Source organism: Rhododendron vialii, chromosome 9a (assembly GCF_030253575.1).
Source record: "Rhododendron vialii isolate Sample 1 chromosome 9a, ASM3025357v1".
NCBI classification, from domain to species: Eukaryota; Viridiplantae; Streptophyta; class Magnoliopsida; order Ericales; family Ericaceae; genus Rhododendron; species Rhododendron vialii.
In genome coordinates, this window is record NC_080565.1 from 25,106,944 (window position 1) to 25,133,745 (window position 26,802).

General features: G+C 39.8%; 2 protein-coding genes across 3 annotated transcripts; both read right to left on the reverse strand.

Annotated features, from left to right (window-relative positions):
- Nucleotides 1–2,956: 2,956 nt before the first annotated feature.
- On the reverse strand, nucleotides 2,957–6,182 carry LOC131301853 (protein PLANT CADMIUM RESISTANCE 2-like). 2 transcript variants are annotated; one of them, XM_058328334.1, is made up of 4 exons: nucleotides 5,820–6,182; nucleotides 4,707–4,778; nucleotides 3,935–4,147; nucleotides 2,957–3,313 (listed from the first exon to the last, which is right to left on the reverse strand). In XM_058328334.1, exons 1-4 carry the CDS (start codon nucleotides 6,100–6,102, stop codon nucleotides 3,237–3,239), a joined length of 645 nt encoding a protein of 214 aa, XP_058184317.1. In that variant the 5' UTR covers nucleotides 6,103–6,182; the 3' UTR covers nucleotides 2,957–3,236. The 2 variants fall into 2 exon arrangements, with proteins under 2 accessions (XP_058184317.1, XP_058184316.1); XM_058328333.1 differs by having other exon boundaries at nucleotides 2,957–4,147; nucleotides 5,820–6,154.
- Nucleotides 6,183–10,386: 4,204 nt separating this feature from the next.
- LOC131299733 (cell number regulator 2-like) lies at nucleotides 10,387–12,873 on the reverse strand. Its single transcript, XM_058325313.1, has 5 exons — nucleotides 12,804–12,873; nucleotides 12,607–12,678; nucleotides 11,781–11,839; nucleotides 11,627–11,741; nucleotides 10,387–10,472 (listed from the first exon to the last, which is right to left on the reverse strand). The coding sequence occupies exons 1-5, from the start codon at nucleotides 12,871–12,873 to the stop codon at nucleotides 10,387–10,389; spliced, it is 402 nt and encodes a 133-aa protein (XP_058181296.1).
- Nucleotides 12,874–26,802: the final 13,929 nt, after the last annotated feature.

The window sequence follows — 26,802 nt, forward strand, 5'->3', positions numbered from 1 at the left end:
GTGTTTTTATTATTGTCTCAGGTAATAAGGCGGATTTAGCATCAGGGTTGGAATAAGTGGCTTCGAGGCCGGTTCATACGTTGCTGGGATGCCAAGGCGGAGTTGTGAACGTCGGGTGACATCGGTTTACACATCGGGTGACCAAATCCATGCAAGGCTCGGGCGATGGCCGTTAACGCGAGCGGTATCGATACCAAAATTTACTATATCAATACAAAGTGATGCAAAGATTGGTCCAAGGTTGAACAGAGATAATTGTATCGATACCCTTATGGCCTGTATCGATACCGACGGCCACAGTGGAAATAATCATTGTTTTTTCGTTTTTCTTAATTCCGAATATTGGGGTTTTATATAAATACCCCCGGAACTCCGTTTTTAGGGTTAGTTCTTTTTATTAGTAGCTTTGCTTTTGAGAGCTCTTATCTTTGAAGTCTTCAAATTTTGTTCAAGAACACATCTTCCAGTAACTCGTATTACGTTTCGTTCTTAATTAAAGTTGCTTGTAGTTCTTACTTTTGTTTAAATTAGATTTCAAGCATGATGCAAGTTAAGGTTTATTTTGCTTTAATAATGTGTGAGGAATCTTATAGGTAGGATCGCGGGGTGATTAGCATACCGTGGCTAGTTCGGGCATTGCTCTTTTTATCAAACAATAAAAAAAAATGATTTTCGATTGGAAAATACTTCCCACCGACGAACTCGTGCATCGTCGGAGCCCATGTGAATGGGGGAATGGAGGTCCAAAACTCATTCTTCGCTGCGCATGGGTATACGGCGACCACAGGGTCTCGCATCTTGCGAGGTTCTTTTTCAATCTAAAATTAAATGTTTTTAAGAACTCCAAAAAGAGTAGTTTAATCCGGACTAGTTACAAGTGCTATGAACCCTACGACTGTTCCTCATTTTAATTTTCTAAAAAAGTACAATCAATTTCTTTTTTTAGTTAATCTCTCAATCAAACCGGAAAGGGGTGGCTACCTAAGAGCCCGTAAAACTAGTTAAGCCCGAATTGTTAGTTAGCACACATCACCATCTCTGTGGATTCGGCTCCAGACTTACCGAATATTGTGTTACGTCGGTCTCTGCCCTACGCTTGGGGCAACCCATTAATTTAGGACTAGGAAATCGTCAACCAGGTTTCTCTCCCTTGCCTTACTTTCTAGCTGTTTAGTATATATGACGTTCAATTGATGAAACCCTAGACGCTCTTTTATAGGCAGAGAGAGGACCAGTTTCCTTATTAAACAATGATACCAACTTCCCATCAAAGTATAGCATATTTAAGAAACAATTTCTCTATTTGACCAATAGAATAAATCTTAGGTATAAGATATGGAGAATCTCATTAAACCCACAATTCATATGTGCCATATATAATATATGTGAGCCGCCACAAGACTAAATCAATATTTAATCTTACACTTGGGAGTTCTTTGGTGCGTTCATATTTGGTTTAAGTGCATCTGATCGTCTGGGTATTTGGTGTCTTTTGTCTTTAACTTTGCATTTTTTATCGTTTGAGACTCCTAATTAGATATTAGGCAGTTTAAAAATGTCGCTGCTACATCAGGCCATGCCTGGATTAAAGTGAAAGACATCGATTGTCTTATGATTTACTCATTTTGCATTTGTTAGATGATTAGTTTGACTTTGTCCAAGTTCTTGTAATGATCTCCATTTTGTAAGTGTCACTAGGCGTTTATCAATACAATCTTCTTACTTTTGACCCAAAAAAAAAAAAAGGAGCGACAAAATTGAGTTTCCAAATAATGATCTCTACTACACCCCTCCATCCCATAAAATTAGTTACCTACGAAACAATAGATGCATTAGTTTTAAGCTCCAAAATTACATAAAAAGTTATTTTGTTAGCTGCATTAGTTTTAAGCTCGAAAATTACACTAACTTTATGGGATAGATGCAGTATATCCTTGAGCCTATAAATAGATGCTCTCATTATAATGAAGCGACCTTTGGCTTACATATAGATTCATCAAGCCCTATATTTTTTATAAGAACGAATATATATATATATATATATATATATATATATATATATATATATATATATATATATATATATATATATATATATATACGCACATCGGGATGGTTCAAGGAACACCCAAAAAAACACCTAAAAAAACACCCCAAATCTCAATCTCATAGTTCCCGATCAAATTTTTTTAATCCGAACCGTTCAATGTGTGCAAAATGTGATTTTAAGGGTGTCCGCGAGAAATTAGCAAAAAAAATGACCGGAAAAGGCTTGATTTGAGCAGTTTTTATTTGAACCGTTCAATAAAAAACTGTTTGAAACTTTTCAGATCAAGCCCTTCCCGGTCATTTTTTTTGCCGATTTCTCGCGGATACCCTTAAAATCACGTTCTGATCACATTGAGCAGCTCGGATCATAAAAGTTTGATTGGGAACTATGAGGTGTTTTTTTGGGTGTCCCCAGAACCGCCCCGTATACACAAACATATATATATATAGACACACACATACAAACTCTTGCCAAATGGCTAACGTATAGCTAATTAACTGGGGCTAACTCATTTTGTCAGGATTCTTGAATCTCCCTAGAAAGTCAGAAATACGAATTTTTCCTCCTGCGTTTCTTTTCTTAGATGGGCTTTCCTTTATTTCTTTATTTTTTCCCTATGATTGGCTTACTTTTTGTATTGGACCATTGGTTGAGTTGTTGAGCTTGGTTATCTCTCGTGGACTGTCACAATTGATGTAGTATTCTGAGTTTGTACTTTATACTTCATACATGATGTAAATGACATCTTCCATCGATTGAGAAAAACAAGAAAAAAGGCTACTATATAGATTTATCGTATAAAATAGTTCAGAGATAACCTCATTGCCAAAATGAAATGCATCTCAACTATTTCCATGTCCCTGAACGAATTTAAAAATGTCGGTGATAAGTACTAACAATTGATCATGACAAAAGAGATCCTAGATGGAATCTCAAATACTGATTTCTGAGTAGAGTATTGTTCAAGTTGCAAGACACACACTTTAAAAAAGGAAAAAAAATAAACCACATCAACATCTATTCTAAAAATACATGCCATGTTGTACATGGAAGAAGGACTAAAGTGGAATTCACGTAAAAGTCAAAGGGATATACAAGAAATTTATTTAGGAAGAAACACACAAATTTATGTTGTACATCACAAAAGTTCAACGACCAACCAAATTCGATGTCATTTCCACCTCTTTTATCTGATCATCCCTCCTTGAGGCATTGGTGCCATCGACATTTCACGACTCTTTTTTTCTAAATTTCCTTCATATCCTATACAATTCAAGGAGTAAAAAAATAGAAGTCAACAATAAAGCATACACTGGGATACATTTTCGTGATTGTTTGAGGTGTAAATAAAAATTGTACTTCATTAGTCCTAATTTGTTTGTCTACTTTTTGACTTTTACTCATCGCGAATATTTGTCTAGTTTCAAGCTGACTTAAAATGTTCACTCTCTTATGAAAAGTTAATGCATCTTGGAATGTGAACTCTCATTTAATGTAGAAAATTTGAGCGATAATCTCGGAAACTCAAAACATTTAGCGCTAATCATTCTGCATTGCCTAAAAAGTTGAAATCCCAAAATTAGACGGAGAGAGTAACATATTGAGGGGCTCTCTCTGACCCCATCATTAGATATATAGGTCAACCGTTTCTCATTCATGTCTATCGACTCGTATTTTTCATGACGCAATTCAAAACCTTTACAGCTGGCAACGAACACTTATAAATTGCTTAGGTGGTAGATTCCATTTCTTCATAATTTCTTCGAATGTGATTATTTTTAAAAATTTATGACGCGATAACCAATTCAAATCTTCCGTATATTCGTGCATATGAGAGAGAGAGAGAGAGGGGGTGGGGGGAGGGAGAGAGGTTATTATACATACCGATGGACATGTCGAAACCTTGGTTCTTGAGCTCACGGTATTCTTGGCACAAGGCGCAATACTGGCAAAAGAAATGAGTGCAGCAATCGGCACAAGGGCTTTCTTCCAGCGCGTATTGGTTCCTCAACTTGGAACGATAGAAACATGAATAGAGGCAGGCACAGCCGGTGAAGTGTAGTATTAATCCGTATAAAACTCCACTTATAGCGCATGCTGCATTAATTATTAATTCTCAACAAATTTAGCTACATAAAATTAGCATTCACTTGAAGAAAATTACTAAAATTGACTTTTGTCAACTCCAGGATTTTCTTGTTTTTGTTCATTCTATTTTTTTTTTAAAATTTTTTTCATAGAGAGGAATTACTGATTGCCTCCTCACATTTGGAAAATTACAAATACCTCATGTCTCATAACAAATATATAATTCCCTTGTCGTGATTTAGCTGGTGGAAACCTCGATGGAATCTGTTAGCTAGACATTGTGAAATCTTTATCATAATGCCCAAAATTCTCTTTTGTAGCTTATGAAATACTATTTTCAAACATGTGCAACTTTTTACAAGTTACAAAAGAACAATGTGATCTATTGTAATTAGGATTTGATGATATCAGATAGATTTTTATCGAATTTCCTATACTAGCTACATCGCGATAGGGGGTAATTTGTCAAGCGAAAGGGGTTAGTTTATTAAATCTCAAACATGATGGGGTAATCTATAATTTGCAGTTGTTAAAGCATTTGTGATCCCTTCCTTTGTGGTTTACTTACATTGTGTTCCTTTGTCAACAATCTCCGCAATCTGTCCGAAAGTAATGCACGGACAGAAACATGTAATACAACCTGCAAAATAATCAGGTAGTACTTAGCAAACCTTTCGACTCAAAGTTCTTTTAGGCAGCGCGTGAGATTCACGTGCCACCCAAGTCAACTTTGACCTCGCAAAAATGTTTGAATTAGAAGTAAATCATTAGCTTTAGGCTGGGCTGGCCCATGAAGTTTAGAGGCCTAAGATCAACCCCGAATATGGGGCCTTTAACTAAAACATTTCAATGCAAAAAAGAGCTTTGGAAGACTTGAACTCTGTACCCAATTCACATATTCATGAACTAAACAACTGTACTAGCCAAACATTTTGTAAATTATGGTAACTTTTTTATATTAGTAGTAAACCAGATACCGTTCGGGCCCCCAAACTTGGGCTACTTTTTGGAGGCCTAGGCCCGGGCCTCTTAGGTCTTACCTTAGGACCGGCCCTGGCTTTAGGGCCATCCTTATGTTTTCCGGCTCAAAGCGAACTTCAAGGTTAGGTTCCTTACGAGAAAATGAAATAAATAATATATCAATCTTGAGATGAAGAAAGAACATATAATAAAGTAAAATAAATTTCTCAAAAGTATGTGACCATTATGAGAATGTAAAAGTATTACTTCAACATCTCTTTTCTTACATTTTTAGCGACAAAAATAGTAATTACGTAAACATAATACTAACTTGTTTTCCTATACGTAGTGAGGGATGATGCTATGGTGTCCCCGGTTATTTTGGGGACACCGTAATTTTTGGTATAACTTTACCATTAGGAGCATAACTAAAATCAATTACAAGCATAATAGAACCCAAACAAGGCATAACCAAGGAATATCCAAAAAACCAACCAAGACGTAATTAAACCCAACCAAGGCATAACAAATAAGTTATGCCTTGCTATGGTTTTGGTTATGCCTTACTATGATTCTGTTATGCTTGTAATGAGTTTTGGTTATACTCATAATGGTTTTATTATGCCAAAAGTTACGGTGTCCCCAAAATGACCGGGAACACCGAAGTCATTCCCCGTAATGAATGCATGACACCCTATAAATTTGGGGGCGGTAAGCTTACAGTTAGAAACGTCTTCGAAGCAGCCGCAGAGGCCGGTGGACCAGGGCCCCGGCGATGAACGAGCTGCAACTGGGATGCCGGGCACGGGATGGCCGTCGTACGGTGGTGCTGCAGATGGCGGCGGCGGCGGCTGATACGGTTGATGTGCATAATGTTGTGGCGGTGCATACGGTTGCGGTGCAGATGGTGGTGGGTTGGAATAAGCCGAGTAATTCTGGTAATTATCGGGTGGGTTCGAGGAGTGCATTTGTTGTCTCTTTTGATCATCTTTCGAGGAGTCCATGATTTGATCGATTGATGATTGGATGGGTAATGTTTGGTTTGTGAATCAATAAGGGGGGGAGGGAAATGTTGAACACACACACATATATAGACAGAGAGGAATCTAACAAGTAGTCTAATTTTCGAAACCTAAAAAAAAAGAAGAAGAAGTGGTCTAGTTTATTAAAATTAATTTTTTGATCGGGTCCTTATTTATGATTGTTTAGAGCGTGTGGATCCCACACTAATATACAATAGAAAGAATTCCTAGAGCATTTTCCCACTCTAATACCCCCGAGCAATCACGCGCTTATATTTTAGCTTGTTTGAATCAAACTGATCCTCCCTCATAGTAAGTGCCTACATGACTTTTTTTTTTTCCCAGGCGTCAACTAGAGAAAAAGAGTAGTACAACACATGACATATTATACACGACCTTAATTTGTAGAAAATGTCATATCATTTGCATTGAAATTCATAACAATTTTGTAAAAAAATATAGCATCGGGACAAAAATTTATGAACGTAAATTTTCAAAGAGGAAGTGGGCTAAATTAAAATGCATGGAATTCAAGATTAATTGTCATGAATCCAAGTTTAGATGTATTGAATTTTGGAACTAATGAATTTTTATGTAAAATAGTTTGAATTCACAATGATTCAAGAGGCTAAATTTTAAGAGCCATACATGTCAACCCATTGATGCACAGGACAACAGGAAAAAAGTTATTACTGATATTTTTTTTTATTGTTGTTGAATTTTTTTAATTATTTTTGCAAGAAAATAGAGTAAATTTGAAGAGTTATATGTGCATCGATCCATTGACATACAAGATAACAGAAAAAAAAAATCTCGCTCATGTTTTTTTTCTTTTTTTCTTTTTCGTCCCCGTGCATTGAACAGGGAAGATGCTAGTTTTGTTTGATTAGGGAGTTCAGATACAATTCTTTGTTCTTATCTTAACATTTTATTGATTAGATCAAGGGAAAGCTGGATTATTATTATTTTTTATCCTGAAAGCTGGACTATTTAAAAGCTCAAGCTGATTATTAGTATTATTATCCTTAAAAAAAGGAGGAGTAAGAACCCCGAAACTTCCCACACCGCGTTTGCAAGTGGCAGTTTGTTAATGGCTTCAAATTCTACGTACGCCATGTGTAGGTTCAACAGGCGCAAACTTCACGAATAACACTCGAACCGGTGAACTACAGCATTATAGTAGATTGAAAATTGAACCAACCGAAAAAAATAATTTTGTTACAACCACAAACACTTATATACCTGCAAATAGACAAATAACTCTCCCACATTAACGCCTGTCTACTCTCTCTCCCCATCTTATCATCAAGTCCCACAATTTGTAGAGGATACGCACCTTGCAAATTGAAAGGGTCAAATACATATATATATATATATATATATATATATATATTTTTCCCTTTATAACTCTGGGTTCGGGTTAATTTATCTTCATCTCTATAGTAAATTTTTAGAAGATTAATAGCACTTTCCAGTATTGGGGTTCCATATAAAGTTGGGATTTCGTCTTGTATGAATTAGCCTCGCCAGAATGGAGAGCATTTTTAATATATTAAATCTGAAACATTAAGAAAGAGGAAATTCCTAAGCCACAGGTTTGACCACTATGCCAATTTTTTGAGATGGATGAAGTGAAGCGCACAACTTGTAGTTCAATCATCAAAACATTAATTTCATGTATTTCATCTCTTAGTATTTTTTGTTTGAAATTTATATATGTTAACCAAATTGGTCTTACATTTGACTGGTATTGATCAATTTTCACAGTTTTGTGGTTCTATTTATATGATCTTAACCATAGATTTTGAGTTATCGTTTCATATTAAAGTAATAACACAACAGGTATATACATATTTTGATATATTTTCTAACCCTTGGCTTGCTGGAAAGAAAGTAATTGATTGACCTCTCTCTTGTGACCAAAACATCTTGCCTTTAAGTTATTTTCAAAAGTAATAGCACTTTGTTCTTTTACAAGTTTTAAGATTTTTTTTTTTTTACTCTCTGCACGGTTCTCAATAAGTTTTTCCATATATATCTCTCTCCATTCATTACTACGCATTACATCAAAATGTTTTTTTTTTCCCCGGGTTTTCTTCTTTCCCGTTGTTTTGTTTTATTCACGGTCAATCTCTCAAATTGGGAGAATCTAATTTTGATTGACTTGACTTGGTCAGCCATATTTAATTATAATTATCGAATGGAGGTGTGTATGGAGATTTATTATTCTTAGGAAGGTGTTGGAAGATTACATTATTGCTAAAGACTACCCCAGAAAGAATTGCATCTCAACTAACTGTGAGGCCTGAAAACGAATAAAAGGATTGGCGACTTGTAGCGTGATTAAAAATATGCTAGATGGAACCTTGAATACTTAGAACCAAGTATAGTATTATTCAAGTTGCTAGACACCTACTTAATAAAGCAAAAATAAAAGCACCACCATCCCATCTGTTCGTAATAAAATAATCCATACCACGTTCCACGTAACAAATGTTCAACGCGTGAGTACTGGCCGAATTTAATCCCATTTCAATTTCATTTATCGTGCCATCCCTTTGAGCCATTGGCACCATCTCAACTCCATAACGCTGTAATTTTGAACATTTCTGTCCGTCCCATACAATTTGCAAGGGTCCCAACAATGTACCATCACCAATAACGCTTACATCTGGATATGCACATCCCATTTCTCTGAAAACATAATATTTTTTATACTAGACACCCATGTAGGGCCGGCTCTAAACTAAGGCGGATAAGGCGGCAGACTTAAGTCCCAAAATTTGGTAAAAAAAATTAGGGCCTCAAATAGGTATACCCATGTACGTAATCTATATTTAATTAGTGCTTGTAGCTACCAAAGGAGGTAGTTGGCGAAGTGGTAATCTAAGTCTTGTTACACAACAGAAGCAAGGTTCGATTCTCAGCCCAAGCAACCCGCTACCTTTTTTGCATTCTTATGCTTTTGTTTCCTTTTGAAAGAAAACATAGGCCCCTTTGTTTTACAACTTCGACTTAGGCCCTAAGAATTTCAGAGCCGGCCCTGCACCTATGCACATCCCGTTTCTGAAAACAAAATATTTTTTATACTAATGGAAGTCGATTTTTGGTACTTATCAATACTCAAACAACTTAATTTGTAGACAAAAACTGAAAGAATAGCAATTGACATAATAAACGGTTTGGATTGTAATGTTAATATTTCAACGACTTTCATTTAATGACTACAAGATAGTTGGACAAAAAGCTTTTGTTCTTTAAAAATAAAAATAAAATCCAAGATGAAGCCTGATTTTACAGTGCATTTTTTTTTTATGTATTTATACAAAAAAAAAATTATGCAATAATTATTAGTGGACTTTCATCAAAAAATGTCACCCTTTTTGCCAAATCCTGGCTCCGCCAAACCACTGATCTCAACTATCAATATTGAGATTATGGTCCCATTTTCACAATAACACAAAAGGTGTGTACATACTTTATAACAGAAACTCTTTTGGAAAATTCAAATTTCTTGCATCTTCATTTTTCCCGGGTATGTTGGTTCTATAATTTATAGGGAGAGATGTTAGGCTTACAATAAAATCTTACTACATACTTATAACATCCTTACAAGTCAGCATTGGAGCCCACCATTTCACCCCAGGAAATTGTGCAATGGTTTTCACAGGGGGCCCCACTGCTGATGTGCATGCATATGGTGTCGCAAATTGTGAGAATATAGTTTTGTTTGACTTCCTTAGGCATTGTTATATTTATCTCCTGGAAAATTTAAAAATACCTCCCAAACTATGATCTCAATGTCTAATAGGACACTCTAGTTTTAACAAACTCCATTTAGACATCTAAACTATGAAGCCGTTATTCAATTGGATACATAAACATAAAGCTCGATACAAACATTGAAATTATGTATGGAGCTTTATTAGTTTTCAGAATAGATGGATCATTTTTACTTAGATAGAAAGGGGTGTTCCAAGATAAAATCATTGCTGAAAAGATTTAACGCATCTCTACTACTATCATGTGAGTTTGACAAATAGAAAGGTCCGTGATATGTATGTAGCATGACAAAAGATATGCTATAGATGGAACCTCGAATACTTAATTTCTGAGTACAATATATTATTCAAGTTGCAAACACACACTTAATAAAGCAAAATTAAATAAAGCATCCACATCACCTCTGTTCTTAATTAAGATAATATAAATGCCTTCAAAATAATAAAAGTTTTAATTTGGTCGAAATTCCATCTCATTTCCGCTTCATTTATCTCTTGTAGTCATCCCACCTTCAGCCATTGGCGCCATCGTCTCTCTACAACGCTTTCTCTCTAAATTTCCTTCCCATCCTATACAATTAATTTACAAGAGTCACATGCAACAGAGTACCATCACCTATAGAAATATTAATGCTTAACATGATCGTTTTAGGTTTAAACGAAAAACTGTTACATATTGGTGTGGCTCTCCTCCATACTGTCATCAAGAAATCTGTGAAATAAAATTACGTGGCCTCGCTCAACTCCTGACCGTTGTGGCCGATTTCAATTGCTCTTTTAGCCTTCTTCTTCTTTTCTTTTTTAAAACTTAACATTTGAAAAAATTCACGATCATAACGCTAGAGTCCCGGAATGTATCGTTATAATCTCGATATCATGACAACGCAACCCTTAGCGTTATGAGGTATACTATCAATAATTTAAAAACTGGCGATGGCGATGGATCACCTCAACTTTTGAAACTAGTTTTTATTGTTAGTTTTTTTCTATCAGTGTGGCCCACTAGCCTCCACATTTTGTGCATGTGGGACTTCACTATCAGATAAGCCAATGAAGTGATATGGTTCATTACGATAACTAATTAGAATTATAGATGAAGAAAAACTCTTAATAATAAAAGAGACTTTGATGGACTAGGTGTCTTCTAATAATTATATCTAAGGCCCTCTTCTCTCTTCTATAAAAGGTAGAATACTCACCCATTATTCTTACGGTTTTCCCATCAATTAAAGTTACTGGGGTATTCTAGAAAAAGTAGAGACAGAGAGAAGAAGGTGAGCTAAGAATTAAAATGTTTCTAATTAAGGGATTCTAATGTCGATGGCCAACAAAGGTATGTTATTTATAATTCTTGAGATGTGTTGAATTTAAGATCCTTGTTATATCTATTTTTCACATAACAGATTAAATACAGATATATAGATTTACAGTTATGGCCAGGAATCATGTAGTGATGAATCTTAGTGAAAGCGAGAAAACGTTAGAGCTGTTGAATTGGCGAGTCTATGGCTGTGCCTACTGTGTATCTGGGACCGAATCAAACACGAATTAGTGTCTCTCGGAAATATCAATACCAATATTTTTGATAACTCAAGTTGCCAAACTAGCAAACCCATACCAATATACGTGGGTGTATTGGAATCAGAGGACCAAAAAAATCGAGACAAATTGTGCATATGAGAGAGAGAGAGAGAGAGAGAGAGAGAGAGAGAAGTTAATTATACCAATGGACATGTCGAAACCTTGTTTCTTGAGCTCACGGTACTCTTGGCACAAGGCGCATGGCTCGCAAAAGCCATGGACGCACCAATCGGTATAAGGGGTTTCTGGCAATGAGTACTATTGCGTCAACTTGAGACGATATCCCACGGTGTATACGCGTCTACGACTACGACACAAGCTTAATGATGCGTATATTCCTCCACTTTTACGACATGCTGCATTATTACGCATGCACCCAGATTACATAATTACGAAAATCACCAATTCACCCCAACATGTTCCTAACCACTGATAAATGCCCCCAAAATCTAGCCAGCAATGCATGCAATTACTCTTATTCTGATCTTTTCTTTTCCGTTTCAAATATTTGACAGAAATCCTATATATTCTAAAATTAAGGGAGTTGATTGTTGAGATCGAGCTCAGCCGCGACAATTGGATCGAACTCAGCCCCACTGGAAACGAAAATATTGAGACATGGTCAGCATTTTGGTCATAGGAAATATCGTGTTCAGAGATCTAATCATAGAGAAATTTCTCATCAAAAGAAAGATAGTATATATGGGGTGGTGTTCACTCTTCTTTACCTTACTCTCTTAGATATGGATTAATTATCTTGGGGTTTGATCTGCTAGCTCCTTTGATCTCCCTCTACCAATTACTGCACAAGTAGCAAACGTACGGTTTGTGCCTACCGGACGAAGGTGGCCGGCGGGCACTCCGATAACTGTAAGTTAGTTCTGACTCAAGAAGAGGAAAGCCAAACTTAGAAGGAGAGAAGAGAACATAACTGTTACGAAAAAGGATGGAGATATTATGTGGCTCTCATTCAGGAAATCATTAATTGTTGTATGTACGTATAGAGGAGTACTTGCCTTGTGGGCCAAGTTGGAGAGGGAGCACGCTCCCCCGTACCGAGGGAGTATTAGAAAAATTCATGTTCCTTCATTATGCATAATTATGTTTCTTTTCTAGCACTTACATGTTTCTCCTTTGTTAACAATCTCCGCAATCCGTCCGAAAGTAATGCACGGACAAAAATATGTAATGCAACCTGCAAATTGAATCGAGTAGTAATCAAACTTCTTGACTCACAGTGTTTAATTAGGAAATGCACTTACCACCCCAAGTCAACGCCACACGCGTGCAAATGTTTTAGTGATGAAATATTTAGCTTACAGTTGGGGACGTCGTCGAAGCAGTCGTAGAGGCCGCTGGACCATGGCACCGGTGGGTTTGAGGAGTTCATGATACGATTGATGATTATGAGTTATAATTAGCTAGTTGATGTTTGGTTTGAGGATAAGTAAACGTGGAGCTATTTTGATGATATATATAGGGAGGAACAGAACCACTCCACATAATGCAATTTCTCATAATTGTCCATAGCAAGGTTGGTTTGGAAGTCCAATCTGCTTGTGCTAGCTAGTGGCGCCAGTTCATAATTGGTAACGATTTTACTTTGATATGTTCAATTGGTGAAACCAGGGGTGAAGTTAGCGGGTCTAGGTTCCCACCCCACCCCCAATTCAATCCGAAATTTTTGTTTTTTACCCTAAGGTAATTCGGGTGGACACCTATATATTGATATTGGGGCAAATATATATTTCATGAAGATGCGATAAATGATCATTTCTTTAAAAAAGTTGTTTTGGATCATCACCGTAATGTCTCAATGAATATCATTTGAAGAGCACAGTTGGACAAAAATAAATTTTTTATTTTTTGTCGGCCGCCAATTTTCCTGTTGGGGTTTTCCGGTTTTGCCTAATGGTGAGGCTTCCCCGACAGGATTTGGTTGCAGGTTTCGTGCACCTCCACCGGTTTTTCTCCTGAGATTCATTCGGTTCTTGACCTAACGGCTTGTGGGGTGGCGACGGCTTTCAGGTGTCTCTTCGGGTGGCTGTCTCTCTGCCTGGTGGTGAAGCTATCTTGGTCGTGGTGGCTAGCGGTGATGTTGGCTGGCGGCGGAAGTTGTAGTCAGTAGTTAGGGTTTTGGTTTTGAGCTTTAATGGTCTAGGCTTGTCCCATTGTTTGAATTTTTAGGTCTTTTAGTTTGGTCTTAATTTCTTTATCTGGGCTTTCAGGCCATCAATTGTGGGCTTTGTCCCAAAGGGCTTTTCGGGTTTGGTTTCTTGCCAAATTTGAAAATTGAGTCTCGGATGGGCATATGATTAATCTTAGGGCGTGTTTGATAACAGATTTCGTTTTATGGGGGATTGGTAATGAGATAAGATTAGGACTGGGATTGGTAATGAGGTAGGATTATTCATGAGGAGATGAATCTTTTATTTATATTTGTTTTGGACTGGATTAGATTGTAGGATTGTGAATTTCATGTTTGTTTTGGATATGATAGGATTGTGAGCAAAATTCTCTTTCTAACCTTTTTTTTTTTTTATCCGAAATTCATTTCAATAATGCCAAGCGGCACTTCCAGCGAAACCATCCGAATACAATGTAAATGAGTCTACAAACTACCCATCACAGAAAAAAATACATGAAAACACAAGGACAAAGATACAAGCCAGCATCTAGATCTATGCCGAGCCTAAGCTCCTTCCACACCGCCTCAAAGGGTCGGGTCATGTGGCGCAAAAATCTGTCCACCAAAATGCCTCGGGTAGGCGAAGAATCCTGAACAAAGACAACAACCAAGCACTGATGGAAACAGATTGAACACAAGCAGGTCGGTTGCCGCGCCACCTTGAGAAGCCCCAAAAAGCACGCCGGCCTGCTCTGGCAGTAGGATGCACGCCCGACATCATCAGATGCTAGGACGGACCACAACCGAAGCGATGGAGCTAAGAAACTCCGGCAAGCCCTCGCTATCACGACGGGCTCCAGGCACGACAAACAGAAAAGAAATCCTCCTGGACTAAAATTCCAAACGACACATGACCACGACGGCCGATGAAATGAGGCACCGCAGCTTACCTGTTCAATCCCAAAGTTGAAACTAACAAACCCCTCCACGGACGAAGCCTGTGAGTAGCGTCTTCTCTGAGAACCAAGCTTGAAGTCGACACAGCAGAACCAAACCCTAAGCTAGCGTTATTTGCCCACCACCATTCCCTTCGAATCTGGGGAAACCAGACCGAAACTAACCGGACTAGGGAAAACCAGCCGGTGGAAGAAAAAAGAAAAGCCGGACCAAGCCGAAAGACCACGGGCCAAACCCTAACCTTACCTCTTCGATTATTAACGCCCACCACCACTACCGACCTCACACAACCAGATCTGAGAGGGTGAGGAGGAGCCGGAAAGGAACAAGTCACCGGCCATCGCCGGAGACCCACCCATCGGACAACACAACGCTACAACCTCTAAACTGGAGAGTAAGAACCAGACCACAGTGGGCGGAGAGGGAAGAGGGAAGGAGAGGGGAGAAGGACAGGGGCGGGGTCTGCCCCCCACCCCAGGAGAAAAGGTGGCACACGAGGAAGAGAGAAGGGAGAGGAAAGTTAAAGAGAGAATTACTTCTCTTTCTAACCTTAATCCCATGGGATAGGATTCCTAATAACACCTCCTCCTTGGGTTGGCTAATCCCATCAATCGGGGGGATCAAGTATCCCATGGGATTCCTAATCCTACCCAACAAAATCACACCAAACATGATTTTTGGAGACAAGCTCACATTGGTAATCCTATCCCAAGCTCTAGTCCAGCTATCAAACATGACCTTAGTGTTGTAGATCGTTTGGGTCTCGGGTTAGGGTTTTGATGTCATCATTTCTTACTCTTATTAATCTTCGTAATATTTTCAGAGATTAATGAAATATTTTGCCATTCAAAAATAAAATAAAATAAATTTTTTATAATATACACGTAATCTTTCTTTTCAAATTTTTACAGATAACACAAACTAACAAAAGTGGACTCTCACTAAACAGTGCCACTCATGAAGTTTAAATTTTGGCTCTGCCACTGGGTGCGCAACTTACTGAATCTGACCTGTAATTTATTTATTATTCTACTTGGATACATACCGGGCAAAAGGGGTCAAAACATACCGTCCAATAGAATAATCAATTTCATCGTACTTCATATTGTAATTTGTGGGGCTCCATTCCGAATGGCTTATGCTTTCTGATTGTGGGTTCGAGATCTGCTCCTAATCTCTCTCTTCACCCTGCAAAATGAAGCACGACTAAAGACCACACCGGAGGTTCTCCGGGATGGCCCTCCGGTGCAAGAATCAGTTTACTTGCAGAGAGAAATTAGAAATTAGGAGTTAGGGTTTTTTCTGTGCGTACCTCTAATAAGAAGGCATAATGAGATATTTATAGGAAACCTCTTAGCTTGATCCCCAAGATTGCACCAACGCTTGACACGCGTCGGCTGACGTCACTCTTACGTCACGTTTAGGGTTTTATAACCGTTTGTAGGATGAGCTGGCACCTTCACATGCCCCCTATCTTTATCCTGATAACCGCTCGGATGACGTCACGAACGTCACCACGATCAAGGTTACTGTTCCCATGCAGGTGAGATAGTATGTTGGCTACGCTCGTTCGGCACCGAGCGTGTTATGAGTCTAACGACGCTTGATGCCAGCGCACACTGTCTTGTTTGTTGCTTCGGCCTGACCGTTGCCCTGGGGGTAGGATGGGGTTGAATTGAAAAATCTAATTCCGAACTCAGCACAAAGTCCTGTTAATTTTTTGCCGACGAATTGTGAGCCATTATCCGAAACAATTGCATAAGGCACGCCGAACCTTGTGACGATGTTCCTCCAAACGAATCGCCGAACGTCTGCTTCAGTGGTTGTGACTAGTGGCTCGGCTTCCACCCATTTTGAAAAATAATCCGTTGCAGTTATCAAAAACTTGAAGCCCCCAGGGGCAGTTGGAAGTTTGCCAACTATATCCAAGCCCCATTGAGCAAAGGGCCAGGGGCTGGTGATAGGTTTGAGGGATTGAGTGGGCTGCTTTGGTATAAGAGAAAAAAGTTGGCAAGGTTTGCACTTTTTGACTACTTCTTCACAATCCTTCTTCATTCCTTTCCAGAAGTATCCTTGACTTAGAGCTCTTTGACAGAGGGAACGCCCGCCGGAGTGACAACCGCAGCTTCCAGAGTGAAGTTCGGTCAATATTATTGGGACCTCGGTTGGATGAACGACTCGAAGATATGGCCCTGTGAAGCTTTTCCTGTAGAGTTGCCCATTCTCAGAGATCCAATAGTGGGCTGCTTTGCTGCGTACCCGATGGGCTTCCTTTTTGTCGGAGGGGAGCGTGTCATTCTTCAGGAATGAGATTATCTCATCCATCCAGCTAGGGACAATGGAAATGTTGAGAACATCCTCCGAGACTTCAAAGCTTGGCTGGTGGATCTTGCCGAGGCTGATGTGTCTGTATTCAGATGCTTTGCTTGCCAAGGCTAAACTTGCAAGAGCATCGGCATGAGCGTTATCTTCTCTGTTGATCTATTCAATGTGGAATCCCTTGAACCCTCGTATTAGCTCAAGAGCCGTAGCCTGATACTTTATCATCCTTGGGTCCCGAGCTTCATAATCCCCTGTTACTTAGTTAACGATCAATTGAGAGTCACAGAAAATGTGTAGGTCTTCAACTTGTAAACTTGTTGTGGCTCGGAGCCCAGCTAGCAGTGCTTCATATTCAGCTTCGTTGTTTGTGGCTGGGAAGTTGATTGTGATAGCACTTTCATGAAGGACGCCACAAGGGTTTACAAGGACAACCCCTGCACCCGCACCGTTGCTATTTGAAGCCCCATCAACGTGTAGCTTCCCAACGTCTCCATTGAATAAGCCTCTTGTTGTTCTAGCATTCCATAATTAGGCTTAACCAATGCTTCTTCGTCTGGGCTTCCAGGGGTGAATTCAGCAATGAAGCCTGTCAATATTTGGGCCTTGATTACTGTTCGAGGCTCAAAGTGAATATCAAAATTTGCTAATTCGACCGCCCACTGAGATACTCGGCTTGATAGGTCGGCCTTCCTTAGGAGGTTTTTTAGTGGAAACTCTGTGCGGACTATGATAGGGCGCTCCTGAAAATAAGGGAGTAATTTTCGAGCAGCTGTAACCAATGCTAGAAGAAGCTTCTCCAGTGGCAGATATCTGGTTTGAGCTGGGAGTAAGGTTCTGCAAGTGAAATAAATGGGTTGGTCTTCAAGGCCTTCCCGTCGAATAATTGTCGAGCTAACAGCATGTGGAGAGACAGCTAGGTAGAGATTGAGAGTTTCAAAAGCCTTTGGTTTGACGAGAAGTGGAGCCGAACAAATATAAAATTTCAGCTCGATTAATGCTGTGTTGCAATCTTCCGTCCATTTGAAGCTTCGTTGGCTTTGCTTCTTTAGGGTTTGGAAAGAAACGTGGCATTTATCTGATGAGCGGCTAATAAATTTGTTAAGGGCCGTCGCCATCCCTGTCAGCTTCTGAATTTCCCGAGGAGTCGATGGTGGTTTCAATTGCTGAATTGTGGAGATCTGGTTCGGATCTGCTTCAATGCCATGCCGAGTGACGAGATAACCGAGGAACTTCCCGGAACTAACTCCAAAGGCGCATTTGTCGGCGTTCAGTCGTAACTTGTACTTCTTCAGTATTGCAAAGACTTTGGCAAGGTGAGAGAGGTGGTTCTCGGCTTTGAGACTTTTGACGACCATATCGTCAATATAGGCTTCCATGATCTCTCCAATGAGCATTCCGAACAATAGGTACACCATTCTTTGAAATGTGGCCCCTGCATTCTTAAGACCGAACGGCATAACAAAGTAGCAAAAGAGGCCCCTATGGGTGATAAATGCCGTCTTTTCCATGTAGTCGGGGTTCATGGCTATCTGGTGGTAACCTCTGTAGGCATCCAAAAAACTGAGCCGAGCGTGACCTGCTGTTGCATCTACTAATTGATCTATCTTTGGAAGGGGTAGACAGTCCTTAGGCAAGCATCATTCAAGTTGGTGTAGTCCACGCAGACCCTCCATTTTCCATTCTTCTTCTTTACCACCTCAGGGTTCGCAAGCCAAGTGGGATATTGCACTTCTTTGATGGCACCCGCCTCAAGGAGTTTGTCCACTTCTTCGTTTACTGCTTCAGCATGAATAGTTGCCGATTGTCGAGGCTTTTGAATCACTGGTTTTGCCGATTTTGAAACGTTGAGTGAGTGCTGGATGAGCTTCGGGTCGATGCCTGGCATATCGTGCGGCGTCCAAGCAAAGACTTCAATATTGCTCTTTAGGAACTGAAATGTTTCTTCACTCTCGTCTTCGGGCAAACCGGCGCCGAGCATGAAATACCGTGATGCATCCTCGTTGAGTGGGAATTTGATAAGGTCTTCAATAGATTTTTCTTTCGGAAGAGATCTGACATCCTCGAGAACCGGTTTGTTTGGGACTTCAACCCAATGTACTCGTTTGGAGCTTGGTGTCTTTCTGACGGCTGACACGTAGCATTGTCTGGCCTGTAATTGATCTCCCAATAGATCTTCTTGTCTGCCGTGAGCGCCGATGTATCTAACCAGCTGGTGGTAGGTTGAGGCGACGACTTTTATCGAATGGAGCCAATTTCGGCCGAGGATTGCGTTATACGGACTCGGAGCGTCCACGACGACAAACTCCAGATTAGAAGCAACCGAGCCTGTAACCACGGGGAGGGTGATCCTACCGAGAGGCCAAACGGGAGTTCCACTGAATCCAATTAAGGGAACTTCTGTTAGGAGAAGGCATGACTTTGGGATTTTGAGCTCCTTGAAGAGGGATAAGTACATTACTTCCGCCGAGCTTCCTTGATCTACAAGCACCCTTTTAACGGAGTGAGTTCAGATTTGCACCGTGACCACCAGATCGTCGTTATGGGGTGTTTGGATTCGTTGGAGATCTTGCTCGGTGAAAGTGATTAACCAGGGACGCTCAAATGTCTTTATCCGCTTAGGAGCACGATCGATAGAAAAAATTTGGGTAAGTTTTTGAGCAATGTCGAGCTCTATTGGAAGTTGTTTTACTGCCTCCTTAGTAGTTGGTCCGTGAATAACGTTGATGACTCCGACCGGACGAGGAATAGGATTTTGTCCACCGGCGTTCGGCTGTCTCCTCGGCGTTTTTGTCCAGTCAATATGATCATCGAGAAGTCCCTGTGCCGTTAGATTTTCCAAAAGTGCTTTATACGGAGCGCAAGCCGTGGTGTAATGCCCAAGCTCGTTGTGGTACGAGCATCTCTTCCGACTATTATTATTACCTTCTTCTGTGTTCAACTTGGGAGGGTTCGGCCAGACAAAAAACGGTTCCCTCTCTAACGTACGGAGGAGGAAATAAATACACGTAGCATTGTCTGGCCTGTAATTGATCTCCCAACAGATCTTCTTGTCTGCCGTGAGCGCCGATGTATCTAACCAGCTGGTGGTAGGTTGAGGCGACAGCTTTTATCGAATGGAGCCAATTTCGGCCGAGGATTGCGTTGTACGGACTGAGAGCGTCCACAACGACAAACTCCAGATTAGAAGCAACCGAGCCTGTAACCACGGGGAGGGTGATCCTACCGAGAGGCCAAACGGGAGTTCCACTGAATCCAATTAAGGGAACTTCTGTTAGGAGAAGGCATGACTTTGGGATTTTGAGCTCCTTGAAGAGGGATAAGTACATTACTTCCGCCGAGCTTCCTTGATCTACAAGCACCCTTTTGACGGAGTGAGTTCAGATTTGCACCGTGACCACCAGAGCGTCGTTATGGGGTGTTTGGATTCGTTGGAGATCTTGCTCGGTGAAAGTGATTAACCAGGGACGCTCAAACGTCTTTATCCGCTTAGGAGCACGATCGATAGAAAAAATTTGGGTAAGTTTTTGAGCTTTGTCGAGCTCTATTGGAAGTTGTTTTACTGCCTCCTTAGTAGTTGGTCCGTGAATAATGTTGATGACTCCGACCGGACGGGGAATAGGATTTTGTCCACCGGCGTTCGGCTGTCTCCTCGGTGTTTTTGTCCAGTCAATATGATCATCGAGAAGTCCCTGTGCCGTTAGATTTTCCAAAAGTGCTTTATACGGAGCGCAAGCCGTGGTGTAATGCCCAAGCTCGTTGTGGTACGAGCATCTCTTCCGACTATTATTATTACCTTCTTCTGTGTTCAACTTGGGAGGGTTCGGCCAGACAAAAAACGGTTCCCTCTCTAACGTACGGAGGAGGAAATAAATTGGCTCTTTAAAAACGGTGGTTTCGGCTATATAGTCATGGGCTTTCAGACTCTTTTTGTCTGCAAGCTTGACTGTGTTGACCTGCTTCTTCGGCTGGACCGCTACCACGACTTTGAGGGTGCAATTTGGGGCGTGGGGACATGAAGGCTTTGGGGTGTGGTTGAGTTTTGTCCTCCTTGAAGTTCTCGTTCGGCAAGGAACTCTTCGTAGGAACAAAACTGTTCAACCGTCCTCATTAGCTCGTTCATTCCATGAGGAGCCCGTATTGCCAGCTAATCTAAAATCTTGCTTCCTGTTTCCAATCCATTTTTGAAGTTCTTTGCTGCCCAGTACTGATCAACACCGGGTATCTCGTTAAACAATTGCCAGTAACGCTCGGCATACTTCCGAAGTGTTTCGTCGGGCCTCTTCCTCATCTGTGCTAGGGCATCCTCTTCCTTGGCTTGCCTGTTGCTTGTGATAAACCGATAGTTAAAAGCCCTTTCAAGCTCTTTGAAGCTATGGATCGATCCTGCTTCTAATTGGTTAAACCATAAAAGGCCGAGGCACCCAAGACTCGAGGGAAATGCTTTGCACATGATGGTGTCGTCATCGGTAACGCATGAGATGGTGCTTCTGTAACTGATGAGATGGGTGTATGCTTCGGTTGTGTTGGGGTCGAACTTCTGAAACTTCGGGAGATGGAGCCCTGGCTTCGGCAAGGTTGCTTGGATCTTAGCCGAGAAGGGAGACTCTGTCAGGTTTTTCAATTGATACTCATGAGTTGGCCGAGAAGGGAGACCTTCTCGAGTGTTCCGTGATTTCTTCGATGCTCGGTATTCCTGTTCCTGCGATTTTTCTTCCATCACATCATGCCGACATTGAGATCCCCTCTATCTCTTCTCTACGGGGTCCCTTCTGTGGTCCTCTTTTGGAAGATTTTCAGTATGATAGACCCTTCGATGGCTAGGACGATCGTCTTGCCGAACGACCACATTTACGTTTTTTTCACGGGGAAGTTTCCGAGCGTTCCCTGAATTTGTTACTCGTCCGTCGTAGGTCTTTTCCCAAGGGACTTCATCATGTTCAATACGATGGCTCTGAGGACCTTTCCCGTTTCTTTGCGGCGTTCGGCTTCTTTGCCGTTCGGATTCATATGGGATAAGAGCCTGATCGTTGTCTTGAAATTCCACGGTATCGTAACTTTGGGAGCCCTGGGAGTATTCGTCTCCAGCCGATGAACTTGAGAAAACATTATGTGGGCTCCTTTCTCGTCGCCCTTCTCTTCCTCTTAGTCCCGCACTATTGCCGAGACGTTGATGAACCAGGGAGAGTTGCTGCCTAAAGCGAGCGTTATCCCCGGCTCGGTGCTCTGTCAATGGTGGGTCCAAGCGATCATGGACTGAGATTCTATGTGGCCGTCCATCACCAACCAGAGGAGGAGGAGGTGGCAGATTTCCTCTCCGGCGTCGTCCCTTAGATCCTGAGTGGGATGCCGTCGGACATTCGTTGGCCTTAATTTTTGCGATCTCCATTTTAAGAATGGCGACATCAGCGTTGGTCTGTTCTTGCTGCTGTTCTAGCATTTGTACGTATGCCAGAGCGTCTTCACTTAAACCCACTGGACGCTGGATGGAGGTGCTCATGCCTGGAGGAGTAAATCCAAGGGGGTGAGATGGGGATGCGGCATTGATACCGGTTTCAGAGGTGATGTGCAAAGAGGAACCGAGGGGTTGAAAAAGAGGAGGTGGAGGTGCTCCGTCCATTTTTTAAAGGGAGACTGGTGGAAATCTGGTGGAGTAAAGTTTTTAGGACAAAAGAGGTGGTCGACACGGAGGAGCCGCCGTGGATCTGAGAAACAACCGTTTCACGTCAGGTTCACCAAATTGTGGGGCTCCATTCCGAATCGCTTATGCTTTCTGACTATGGGTTCGAGATCTGCTCCTAATCTCTCTCTTCACCCTCCAAAATGAAGCACAACTAAAGACCACACCGGAGGTTCTGCGGGATGGCCCTCCGGTGCAAGAATCAGTTTACTTGCAGAGAGAAATTAGGAATTAGGAGTTAGGGTTTTTTCTGTGCGTACCTCTAACAAGAAGGCATAATGAGATATTTATAGGGAACCTCTTAGCTTGATCCCCAAGATTGCATCAACGCTCAACATGCGTCGGCTGACGTCACGTTTAGAGTTTTGTAACCGTTTGTAGGATGAGCTGGCACCTTCACATGTCCCCTATCTTTATCCTAATAACCGCTCGGATGACGTCACGAATGTCACCACGATCAAGGTTGTTGTTCCCATGCAGGTGAGATAGTATGTTGGCTACGCTCGTTCGGCACCGAGCGTGTTATGAGATCACCGGAGGATCTCCAACCGAACGCATTTCCCGCCGTTCGTATGGGTGTTGGAGACCGAGGTGATTAATCGAGTCGTAATTAACAGGACCTTCGGCGTTCCGAACGTCGAGGGTAAAAAGGACTTCGGAGTTGATCGGGATACTGGATCACGTTCAGAAGTGGCACGAGCCATACTGCTCGGCCTGCTACATAATTAATTATTCTTTATGACGTTTATCTCAATCAAGTTGGGATTAGATTAATTAGGATGATCAAGTTGGGATTAGAAATCAGCTGGCTGAAGTGATTCTTGTTTGGGGCTATCCGGTTTTGGTTGATCGATGTAGTGTTTACTGGATATCCCTTGATACCACCTATGGACTATCCTGATTTAGAGCTCATTCAATCTTCATTGAATGTATTTTCAGTTTATTTATTTTCTTATTTCCTGGCCTTTACAATTCCTCAATTTCCGTGGGCTGTTTCGGTCCTTCCTTGATATACCATTTATCGAGCTCTAAATAAAATTTATTGCTTATAAAAAAAATATCAGAGTGATAATATTTGTACGTCATAAGCGAGTAACGTTGTGGGTGGCATCAACCGTGACACAGCTCTTGTCATCTGATTGGTCTGCCACATCATCTGGTCTTCCCAAGTGATCTTGACACCATTTAGCTAGTCTGCCCACATGACCTTATTATTATACAAACTAATAGAAGAATACAACTGGCTTGATATTTCTCGACTCATTCAAACCAATCACAATCGTCATTGATTTTAAGAGGTTTATGGCCTTCCTTAGTTAATTTGAAGATTAATTATGTAAATTACCTTCCAATTAGTAAAGAGATAAGGTAGTTTGAATGAATATTGATTTAAAAGTCAAATATGTACAGATATATTATTTATATGAGGAGAAACTCATAAGAATCTTTCATCAATCAATTTCATTCACCATATATACAATCTTAAGAGTTTGTAATTACTGATGTTGTATGTTGTAGTCAACTTCGAATTATGAGGTAGAACTGTCTTTGAAATCTTTTACATTTATGGATCACTTGCACTGATGCTCCTGTATTCCTACAAAATCTCAAAATCAACTATTCCATTTACTAATATACCACATCAGTTTATTTGTGGTTATACACTTTTGTGGAAAATCCAGCACAAATAGAAATTAACCTTATGAGGGGGAGAATTTTGGATAAGAAATTGTTGGGTATTCGCGTGTGAGGGTGGAACAATCAACCATGCATCACAAAGGTGCGCGGAGTTGGCATTTGAAGGAGTTTTCTTTTTTGCTGAGCTAACGGATTGAGGATTTTTTGTTTAGTCAACCAACAGTCTTTTACTTATCAAAAAACGAAAAAAAAAAAAAAATCAATACAGGGAATTTGGTGGTATTTCATAGATCATAGAGGCCATGAAATTTAATTGCAAATAAACAAAGGGAATTTGACTGTAATTTAGTTTTACGAGGTGGCTCAATCTATATATACCATATAGTATTGCAGAGGGTGTTTTTGTGAGAAGTTCCCTGACATTTACTCAGTATGTTTTAACTACTTCAATCCTGGTTCTTAGAATGAGATAACTTAAAAATAAAAAAAATGACCCTATTAGTGAGGGGTCATTCAAATTTGTGTAAGTATCTCGATTTACATATATTGCGTAAGAAAACACGTTCTTAAAATCTATTTCATTTCATTTTTTTTTTCTTTCAATAGTTGGGCATAGCACGGGTTAATCTACATTATAAAAAGAGCGGTTTTAATTTGTTGACAATATCTAAAAATAAATTCTTAAAATCTATTTCATTTTCGTCCCATCGTTCACAATTTGCAAGAGTCCCAACAAAGTACCATCACCACCATTGGCGCCATTGGTCATTTTCAAGCAAATTAATCTTTAGGGTCTATTTATATGATCTCAAACTATCAAATTTTAAGTTATGGTCCCATTTTCACAGTAACACAAAAGGTGTATCTATTGAGCGTATTGCGTATAAGTCTTTTTCAAAACTAGAGGATAGCAATTTTTTTTTCTTGCATCTTCTTCTTTCCCAGATACGTTGTTCTATAATTTGTATGCATGCAAGGATGGAATCAGTAGGGTCTAGTAGCGCCGGCCGCCACGACAAGAATTTTAGAAAATGTAATTATTATATGTAAATGAAAGAAATTATCCCCAACTTATATAGACTTACCACCGCTAGATTTTTTTAATTATTTTTTTGCTATATTTTAGTCTTTAATCTTCTATCTTTTTTTTCAAGAAAGAATACCCAAAAAAGTATTTCAAAACTAAATTCAATGGGCCAAAGTGAAGTATTATAAAAGATACAGTTCAAATTAAGGGGTAAATTAAAAAACTTCAAACTAGGATGAAAGATGATTTTCTGGCAAGTTTCTTAATCACATACATTGAGAAGGACATAGCTATAATTAAGTTTTGAAGCCGATTCTATCATCGATGCTTTTAACGACATTAAAGAGCGTCGGACAAAATTCATGATTCATTTTAGTAGATAGATTAAATTAAAATTTGTCTTTTTTGGTACGCCATGTGCATATTTCAAATATCATTTACTATAGTTTATGTTATGTAATTTTAAATTTTCCTAGATTCAATGACTTTTCATATTGTAGTTCATCTTTTTAATTTATTACTAGTAAACATTTCGCCACCGCTAAGGTAAAATCCTAGCACCGTCCCTATATGCATGGTGTCTCAAATTGTGAGAATATAGTTTTGGACCGTTGGCTTGCTCAAGCATTGTTATATTTATCTCTCGCAAAAATTTAAAAGTACTTTCCAAACTTTGACTTCAATGTCTAATAAACACTCAAATTTTGATAAACTCCATTGAGACACCTAAATTATGAAGCCATTATTCAATTAGATATATAAATATAAAGCTCGAGATAGTTTTTAAGTTTTGAAATTGTACAAATCCTTCTCCTAACTTTTTAGGATGAGCACATCCGCTTGAAATTGTACAATCCTTCTCCAAATTTTTCGGATGAGTACGGTTTCGGATTATTTTTGCCTTTAGTGAATTAGTTTTTAAGTTTTGGTATGATTTTCTAACTATTTGCGTTCAGATGAATAAATAATTCAAAGAAAGCCTACGTAAATTTATTTATTTCGTCCCAATTTGTTTGTCCAATCTCAAAAATCTAACTTTTTTAGGGAACATAATGATTGCATCTAAAAAGATACAACTTACCACATTATCCTCAACTTTTTTTAAAAAAGTTACTTTATTCCACTAAAGAAAGGGCATTTTTTCAATTTGAAGTATATGGACAAACATTTTGGGACACTTAAAAATCAAAAAGTGGACAAACAAATCGGGACGGAGGGAGTTACAAATTAAGTTCATGACCAAAAGGACACCTCCACAAGCTAGCTGCCATGTGGCAGGGCAGAAAAATAATCAAAAGAAGTTCTTATTATACTTATATACACCTTATTTTGATTTGATTCTCTCGTATCAAATACGATAATTTTAATCCAACGAAAAAAAAAAAGAAGGATACAAAAACTTATTAGATACCATTGACTTTGGTATCTAATAAGTTCTACCCAGTTATTATTGGATTTGAACCAATTAATGACTCCCGTTGTATGAAAGCAACACTCTAATTACTGAGTTAAGTAACCCATTTCTCATCCCAAAGAGAACAAAACCAAAAATGGACCTATCGTATATAAA